This window comes from Carassius auratus, chromosome 31, assembly GCF_003368295.1.
Source record: "Carassius auratus strain Wakin chromosome 31, ASM336829v1, whole genome shotgun sequence".
NCBI classification, from domain to species: Eukaryota; Metazoa; Chordata; class Actinopteri; order Cypriniformes; family Cyprinidae; genus Carassius; species Carassius auratus.
The window spans coordinates 25,553,124-25,562,682 of NC_039273.1; the positions used below are offsets into that span (position 1 = coordinate 25,553,124).

General features: G+C 35.2%; 1 protein-coding gene across 6 annotated transcripts in view; it reads right to left on the reverse strand.

Moving 5' to 3' along the window:
- LOC113050979 (CMP-N-acetylneuraminate-beta-1,4-galactoside alpha-2,3-sialyltransferase-like) overlaps nucleotides 1-9,098 on the reverse strand; it is a 30,523-nt gene extending 21,425 nt beyond the window's left edge. Inside the window, exons 1-5 of one of the 6 annotated variants that reach the window (XM_026214496.1) lie at nucleotides 8,875-9,089; nucleotides 6,916-7,064; nucleotides 4,448-4,495; nucleotides 1,550-1,592; nucleotides 148-240 (exon numbers count right to left, since the gene is read on the reverse strand). In XM_026214496.1, the coding sequence (XP_026070281.1) occupies nucleotides 148-240; nucleotides 1,550-1,592; nucleotides 4,448-4,495; nucleotides 6,916-7,033 (302 nt within the window). In that variant the 5' untranslated portion in view covers nucleotides 7,034-7,064; nucleotides 8,875-9,089. Of the gene's footprint in view, nucleotides 1-147; nucleotides 241-1,549; nucleotides 1,593-4,447; nucleotides 4,496-6,915; nucleotides 7,065-8,874 lie in introns of all 6 variants that reach the window. The other 5 variants (XM_026214495.1, XM_026214499.1, XM_026214500.1 and 2 more) reach the window with 5 other exon arrangements.
- Nucleotides 9,099-9,559: the final 461 nt, after the last annotated feature.

Genomic DNA, 9,559 nt, shown 5'->3' on the forward strand with positions numbered 1-9,559 from the left:
TGATTGTTATTCATCTTAATCTAAATTATTTATCTAAATTGCCGAGATGTTAACAGCAGAAGAATGAGGTGCATGTCTGCATGCAGACTTACAAATATAATATTGTGAACTTCCAGTATTTCACAGCGTATGATGAGATAAGCTTACTTTGGATAGATTGAAGTCATCTTGGCTTCTGCGTAACCCGGTTTACACTCGCCTTTACTGAGATTACCATATTTATACTGCAGCTCCAGAGGCCTGTGAAGCAAAGACAGAAGAAGACCATATCCAGTAACAGAGTAATCACATTAACTACTGCATGTTAGGGGTCCACAAACACAGTGTCACAATACTTTGTGTCTTCATTTTCAACACTTATAACACATATTTACTGCTTTATCAAATCTAACATCTAATCTAAATCTAACTTTAATCTAAAAAGTAGTTGATACTTTTTTCCGGAAAGGAAACATTAAACAGATTTTTTTATTTTTTAAGTCACTGGAAAGTGTTTTTTTTGTTGTTGTTTTTTTACATTGGTACAAAAGTTTTCTATTTTGGCTCAGTGATAGAGCATGGTGTTAGCAGCGCAAAATGTTGTGGGTTCAATTCCCAGGGAACATACATACTGGTAAAATAAAATGTTCCCTGAATGCACTTTGGATAAAAGGATTTTTCTAAATGCATAAATGTAATGCAAATTATCCTAATGCATTTAGTGAAATATTAAACATGCACAAGAAGGATTTTATTCCAACTATGCCTGCATATTAAATGAACACTTAATTCCAAAAGAGATCTGTCGAGTAAATTAAAATGCTCCAGACCATACTGGTTTAAATTTAGCTGACATAAATTTTGACGATTATGGAAGTTAATTCATTCTCAAGCAGATTAGCATGCATAAAACAGAGCTCTGTATCTTATGAAATGCTTTGTGGTTTGGAGAGAGGTGTGTCAATCTCACTGTGCCCAGAGGATGTACAACACTAAAATCTTGCTCAATGAGATGACAACTTGCTTGAGGAGTAGTTTATTTTATATAAGCGCTGAATAAACCTACCATTCACAGGCCGGTAAATGGAAACTTTCTAGTAAGTTTTCATCAATACTGTGAGAGCTGGACATATAAAGATGACCTGTTGACAGTGCCATTTATACAGATGGCCGTTGATGGTAATAAGAGAGCTTGAGCCATGTTTTACTTCGGGTAAAGGACCTCCCATTAAATATAATCAGGATTGTTACATCAGACATGGCTGGGTGAGAGCCAAGAGATCATTCATTAGAAATGCTGTAGGGCGCCATTAATTATCCCTCCAAAGTAAAGCTCAAATAAACAACAAGCCGAGTTATAAAGAGAGACAGATTGCTGGACAGTACAGGCCAAAGTGCACTCAACACATACATGCACACGCTCAAATTCTGTTACTAAACCTAGTGAGCAGTCTTGCCCTATATAGAAGAGTGCATGTTCAAATGCTGCCCGAGTAGGCAACTCACTAGGTTTTGGAAAAGAACCTCATGCTGACATCGAAATCTACATGCTCAACAATGTGTTACTTACAGTTTTCTGTCAAACTTGGTAAAGAATCCCTGCTTGTCGTACTCTAGAGAAAGAAGAAATACAAGAAATCAACAGAGTTTATGTCCCTGAAAGAGACAGAAGAGAGAGATGCACTGTGTTATCGTCACTGTGCCAACAGGAAGGGATGGAAATATTTTGTCAGAAAAGGATATGTGTTATAAAGAAAGAGATTATTATTGTAGTTACACAGAAAGAAATGTGAGAGGCTGTTTACTGTCTATAGACCAGCATGGGCTGTACATGTGACAGTTGCACAAAAACAATAAATGAAACCAAACTGAATATGCCACTTAAGTAAAATGGAATTCAAAAGTACCAATTACTCTGAATAAAAAAATGCTGAATCATACTCTACGCAAAAAAAAGAAAAGAAGGGAATTACAAATACTGCAGAACACAATCTATTACACAATGCATGTTTGCATAGCATTTTTGCTTTAGTGAAGCTATAATTTCACACACCTAGTTACCAGTGGATTATGAACAGCTTGATAACCTCCCCATAACACAAGTGCACTCGTAATGCATAGGTCAAGCATTTGCTTTCTTGTATTAAGTATGCTTCTGGCCAGACATTTCCCAAGTATTTGATGAAACTATCTACATTTGTAATACTGACATCAAATTTTTGATTGGTGTAAGAATAAAAAAAAAAAAGCATGAAACTTTTGAGGGATATGAAAGTAGTTCATTATACAACTTATTATCATCACACAACATTATTTGACTAAAAATGATATGGATGATGTAAAAATATACACATATCCTTATATAAATGCGTAAGCTGATAAAACGAATAAAGATTAAATACGATGTTTATGAAATCATAAAAAGGGGATTGGCTGCCATCATGTAAGATAAGCACAAGGATATTAATGTTTATGCAACATTAGACTGAACCGTTCACTGAACCAAGTAATAAAGTTTCACCCACGAGGACCTATTATACAACAGTAATCATGTGGACAGGTCAAAACAGAAAGATTTGGTTAGTTAAACATAAAAATAATGAACCCTTAAAAATAGATTTAGAGATCAAAAAAGAATTTAGAAAACAAAAATGTAAGAATTGACAAAAGAACGAAAGAAACAAAGCAAGAATTAAAAAACAAAAGACAGAGCTAAAAAACCAAACGAATGAGAGAATTAAAGAACTCACAAACAGAAAAAGAAGAAATAGGAAAGTAAGAAAACAAATATTAACAAATTAATTCACTTACAGAATACAAATTTCCTGAAAATTTACTTGCCTCCATCTCATCCAAGATGTTCATGCGTTCCAGGATGTTTCTCCATATAATGGACTTCAATGAAGACCAGCGGTGCTGAAGGTTAAACTGCAGTTTCAGTGCAGATTCAAAGGGCCGAGGAATAAGGCTCTTATCTAGCAAAACTACCAGTCATTTTCATGCTTGTCATTTTTTTTTAAATACTTTTTTAACCATTTTGCATTAGCTCTGCGATGCACATCAGCAGATTCACACATGGGCAACACAAGGGCGTTTGACTTCCTTTGCACGTTTGCTTCGTAAACACTGGGTCGGTACAGAAAAGGAGCGATGGTTTCTCTAGATGAGAGCCTTATTCCTCGGCTGGGATCGTGTAGAGCTCTTTAAAGCTGCACTATAACTGCAGTTTAACCTTCAGCACCCCCAGTCTTCATTGAAGTCCATTATATGGAGAAACATCCTGGAACGCTTTCATCAAAAACCTTCATTTCTCTGCGACTGAAGAAAGACAGACATGAACATCTTGGATGAGAGGGGAGTAAATTATCAGGAGAGCTGTGTTAGTGCTGCATTATGGTGGCAGTAGCTGTAGCAGGTGTTAGTCGCTGCAGAAATCTCTGCGCAGGGACTCTACAAAGATCACAGTGCTTCTGTCAGCTACCTGCCACCTGTTTCACTGCGTCACTCAAGAACAATTCTGCGTCAAATTCAGCTTAAGCTCTACTGACAACATCTGTGACACGCTGACAACACTAATGACAATGCCTTTAAAACAACAGAATAGCTGCATGCTTTAAACGTTTACTTGTGTATTACAGTAAAAAAACACTTTTTTTATAAACACCAATAAAGTATTTGCAGGTCACAGACATTGTTGCTTCTTGCTGGAAAAATACATTTGTTACTAATTTAATCATTTAAAAGTCAGTATCCATATTTCAACATTATTAGTAGTAGCAGTATCGTGACTGTCAGTTTTATTATGGGAAGGACTGTACTGATATATACTCATTAATAGATGAATGTTTAGTACAGCATATAAATCATTCCAGGTTTATGACTTTTTAATAGTGGTAAGAAGATTGTTTCACCAGTGCTTGATTTGGCAAAAGAAATCTGCAAAGCATAAACATATAAATCCTTATTAACTTCATGATCATGTCGGACAGAAGCAGTCAGATGTCTTTGTACTGAGTTTGCAGGTGAAAATTCTGCTTATGTTCTACAAACGCAACCAAGAAGCTTCATAATGTTGGGAGACCAGATTTGCAATTTAGTCATTTAATTATTTTATATTTTATTTAAACTTCATGACTTTTAAACAATGTTGAACTAGGCTGCTTGAGAAAACAATAATTAGATCAATGGTTTTCTATAGTCATACACCTTTAAAAGGTTTGAGGTGAGCAAGATTGTTTTTGTAAATGAATGTTTACTTTTATTCAGCAAGGATGCATTAAATTGATCAAGAACGACAGTATAGACATTTATAATGTATTAAATAAAGAATCCTGAGATAAATGTTTCATGGTTTCCATAAAAATATGAAGAAGCACAGCCGTTTTCAACATTGTTCTCCCTTATAATGCAATTATATAGATGAATCTCCCAACATTATTGTAGAATACAGTTTACGGTAAACTTCTACCTGAAGCTACTTTCCGTCCCGCGGAGGGTAACCTATCCAAATCAGCCTCTGAAACACAAGAGTGTGAGTTCATTATAAAGCAGGCATGTCATCACCTCCGTTTGAGTGTGATCAGATGCCTTTAGTGTTTAACAGCGGCACCCGGACTACAGTGATGCCAGCAAAACAAGGCCGTGACTTCACTCAGCATCTGAAACACTGCTTAGCAGGTCAGACAACAGTGCATAACAAAACATTGCATTCTGTATACAACAAGCACAAGACACAACACGTCCTGCGTCTGCAGTTCCTGAAAAGCTATGAGAAATGTTGCAATGCATACAAATTTACCAACCAGCTATAAACCTGTTTAGCTACTGCAATGTGATTTAAAATACTGGATTGAAGACTGGACACTCTTGACTGAATCTTAAATGATCTTGAAAAACATCTGCCTAGATACTTGAAAATAGTTTTTTCTAGACACATAAATAGTGCTTGAAGGAACAGTTCACACAAAAATGAAAATTAGCTGAACATTTGCTTACCCTCAAGTCATACGTTGTAGATGAGTTAGTTTATTCATCAGAACCAATTCGGAGAAGCGTATGAAATCACTTCCTCATCAACGGATGCTCTGCAGTGAATGGGTACCGTCAGAATGAGAGTCCAAACAGCTGATAAAAACATCACAATAATCCACAGCACTCCAGTCCATCAGTTAATGTCTGTTGAAGTGAAAAGCTGAATGATGGATTTGCTTATTCCAAACATACAGCTTTTCAATTCACAAGATGTTAACGGAGGGACTGGAGAGGTGTGTATTATTGTGATGTTTTTATCAGCTGACTGGACTCTCATTCTGACGGCACCCATTCACTGCAGAGCATCCATTGCTGAGACACTGATGCAATCTACATCTTGTATTGTCTGAGGATGAGCAACTGTTCAGGGTGCTGTTTTGGAGTGAACTATTGGGGGAAAAAAAGAAAAAGAAAGATTATATAGCACCTTTTAAAACAGTGTTTACAAAGTGCTTTACAGAAGAGAAATACATGTGTGCATTAACAGAAAAGAACAAAATACATACAAAAATGAAATAAAATAATAAAACAAAAAATACAATAACTAGTGTATTTTACTCAAAGAGTAAGGCCTCAATGTACCTGTTCGTTACAAATGTATTTTACTCAGTGGGGTGCGAGGCGACCTCATTAAACCTGTCCATTTCCATTGTATTTAACAGGGACATTTCACTAGAAGATCTGTTTTATTTGTTGGACTCCATCTAATCTGATAAAACCATTTGACAATTGTACCAAACATCCATAATAAAACAGCAGGGCCAAATTCAACTCTGATTTACAGTCAAGTGTTTCTGCCAAGTGAACATTCATAGAAAAGCACACCATATCTGTTTAAGGAATGTGCAAAATGCAGCAGCGTTAGCAAAGTGTGCACTGAAGAGCTAATTTTCCATTCTTGCACATGCACGATTATGAATTACCCTGGTTATACAGTAAGCAATATGCTAGCATTTTGTGGTTCAATTTTAGCCTGGTGAAAGAGAAAAGGCCCTAAAGCTTTGGTCTGTTGTATGAGCAAACTGCAGCAAAATTACTAACAGATGCTGATCGGTCTTAGTAAAAGAGATTATATTCAGATAGAAAACACTTATTTTAAATAGCAATAATATATCACAATATTATTGATTTTTGAGCAAATAAAAGCAGTCTTGGTGAGCAAAAGCGTTACATAAATCTTTCTGACAGGAGTTCCTTGGTTGCTAGGTCAGTAGAAACTGGATTCTTTCTGCTGTGTAATCATCGCATTGGTTTTAAGGTGGAGATAATATCAGATACCACAGCTTCTAATTTTATCTTGTGACATGATTGTGGTGATGCAGTGTTATGCATGTGAAACTACAGTGACCTGTAGTGTGAAACAAACCAACAGAGAAATCCAAGATATGTGAAGGGGACAAAAATAGATCTTTTTGCTAAACAAACACGTTCTGAATAACCCCCTAAAATCTTCCATCACAGCAAAGATCAGTTTGTGTATTAAAGCTGACCATTTTAAGCCTGCTGGCTACTTTTTTGTCTTAGTCAGCGATGGGCCCTTAGCTCCCTCATCTGGCCATCATCACAAACCAAACCTTTATTTTCCAGGGTCTTTTTCTAGTTTAAGAACATGGCTACCCCACTGACCTGATGCCAAACAGGAAAACTAGACAGAATCACAGACAATGAGAAACTAATTTCAGGCATTACGTAATGTATCAGGGGAAAACCAGATCTAGAGCTGTGACATTTCACCACTCAGAGAAATTAAACATTACCATTATGAAAAGAACTTGAGAGAAACAAAAGCATAGCTCACCAAAAATAAATTAACGGAAAACCGCGACCAGCACGATATTACAAGTTCTCCTTTTTACATGTTCCAAGTGAGAAAAACATATGTCATATGAGGACACGGTTACTCACGAGATTTCTGGACTGTGATCCGTAAGTGCAGTCTGCAGGACGAATAGTAGAAGAATATCAGCACCATGATGGGACAAATTAAAAACATGAAGCTCTGTTTGAACTTCATCCTGATCATCTCACACAAGGCTTCATCTGGTCTGAGTCACCTGAAAACACAAGCATGCAACACACTGATCAATAACGGCACGCTTTCACAAGTCAATGTATAACTTATTATCTTTATGCTACTATGTAAATGGCTTAAAGCAAACAGTAAAATGTTAGGTGAAATGCACGATGAGTTCAACATGGCGGGTGACGTTTTTAACTCTTATGTGGACGGTTATGTGTATTATGTTCAGGCTTGCAGGTCAAATGAAGCATGCTCACTTACACGTAACCATTGTTTCTACCAAAGCAACCTAGTTACTATAGTTCCAAATCGCTCTGAACCCTTTCAAATGATTTTGTTGAATATTCTGGAAGCTGCTTTAAAGGTGCTAACATGCAACTTTTACTTTAAGGAGTTATTTCTGTTTCGTGTGGTCTGTCATATTAATAAAACAAAACCATTTAATTCAGATTTTCCATTTAAACCATTTAATTCAGATCTGAAAATGAAAAAATAAGCTTCATGTGGCAAGACTTATACCACTGAAACAAGCCTCTGCATTATTTTTATTAACCAACTATGACATTTTGGTATGAACCCAGGTATCTTGGTAAATTTTTGTAAGCATGAACATTTAAGCATTTTCATAAAAAAAAAATAAAAAAAAAAAAAAAAAAAATATATATATATATATATATATACATTTTTTTCTTATGTATTTGTTTTTCATTTAAATGTTACATTTTTACATTTTGTTGTATGCATTTGTCATTTCTATCTAATTCCTTTATTTTTAAAATGTGAATAGGTAGTATTTATAAAGTTTTAGCTTTTAGTTTTGGATCTGTTTTTAGTTATTTTAATACTACAATTGATTGCTTATGTTTCCTCATTTATAAGCCGCTTTGGATAAAAGCGTTTGATAAATTACAAAAAATAAATAAAAATAATAATAATAATACAATATAAACACACAAAATATATTATTAATATAATGTTAAAATAACAACAGGGTCTCTTTAACACTAGCTCCCAATTGGAAAAAAAAAAAAAACATAATTTTTGCAATCACATTTTTGAGCTGTTGCTGGTTTGATTGCTTGTACTATAAAAATACTATATTATTATATTTCATCTTATATATGGAAATGGCATCTAACTATTAGTTAATCTTATGAATCATTTATGAAAAAAATTCATTAAATCTGTATGTGTTTGAGTGTGAAAAATAAAAAATCTAATGTAACCCCCTTTTTAGTCGTTAACATTTTTAACCAACTGTATTTTAATTACAGACGTTTTTCTCAGTAACTGTAACTGATTACATTTACATTTATTCTTTAATTAATTTACATAATTCCGTTACATTTAACTAACGTTAGTTACTCTCAAACACTGCTTATAAAGCACATATTAATTATGCATTACCATTCTGGATCTTAAACATACCTAGGCTACTATCAGTGAATCTGTGTTTACATCTAAAGGGTAAATATATATATATATATATATATATATATATATATATATATATATATATATATATATATATATATATATAACTACTAGTAAACGTTGTTATCAGTTCAAGCACCCGATCGATCCTCGTATCTAATGGAAACCGCAAATGGCTCGGCTATCAGTGGCTTGTGTGTACATTAACGTTATCCTAAATAACGGTCGCTAGCATCCGGTTAGCGCTTTAGCTAAATATCAAAACCTCCGAACACAAATTCATCTCAGCCCACAAACTCGCATGGAATAACAGTTACGTGAATTACACGACCACACACGTTTAAGAATATGGTACGGCCACAAAATGACACAAAACAGCGTGTGTCGGAACAGGCTAATAATTGTCCTACCTCACAGAAACCGAAAGGTAATGAAAACATGTCCTTAAACATACAGCTTTCTCACGCGTCGGTCGTCACGGCTCATCTGGAGGAACGGGAAAAACATTTCTCTGATCTGTCGTCTCCGCCTTTCAGCTCGGTTCCCCGGCAATGCGAAGTGAAGACAGAGAAAACAGAGTTCATGACTTAAAGGTCGAAGGAGGGGAAGGAGGTGGAGGAGGAACCTTTCTGTGGGGCCTAAACAGATATTGATTAGAACACACCAACACACCGCTCCAAAACACATGCTTCTTCACTACATTTACATTTAGCAGACGCTTTTATACAAAGCCACTTACAAATGAGGAAAATAGAAGCAATCAGAAGGGGAACAATATGTTAGTGTGACAAGTCTCGGTTAGGCAGTACATGTAGCAAGTTTTATAATAAATAAATAAAAAAGCACAGGGAACTCTCGTGTTACAAGGTATTTATAAAAATAAAATAAAAGGAGTCAGAATAGAAAATGCTAGTGTTAGAGGTCAATTTAAAAAAAATAATGAATACAAATAAAAATTAAAGCTGCAAGCAGCGATGAACGGGCCCTCGCACCCGGGCTCACCGGCAGTGAGTGGCTTTAGTTAATAGGTGAACGGTGAGAAATATGCGTTTAAACTCATAAATATAAGTAGAACATATCAATGTTTATTCCATA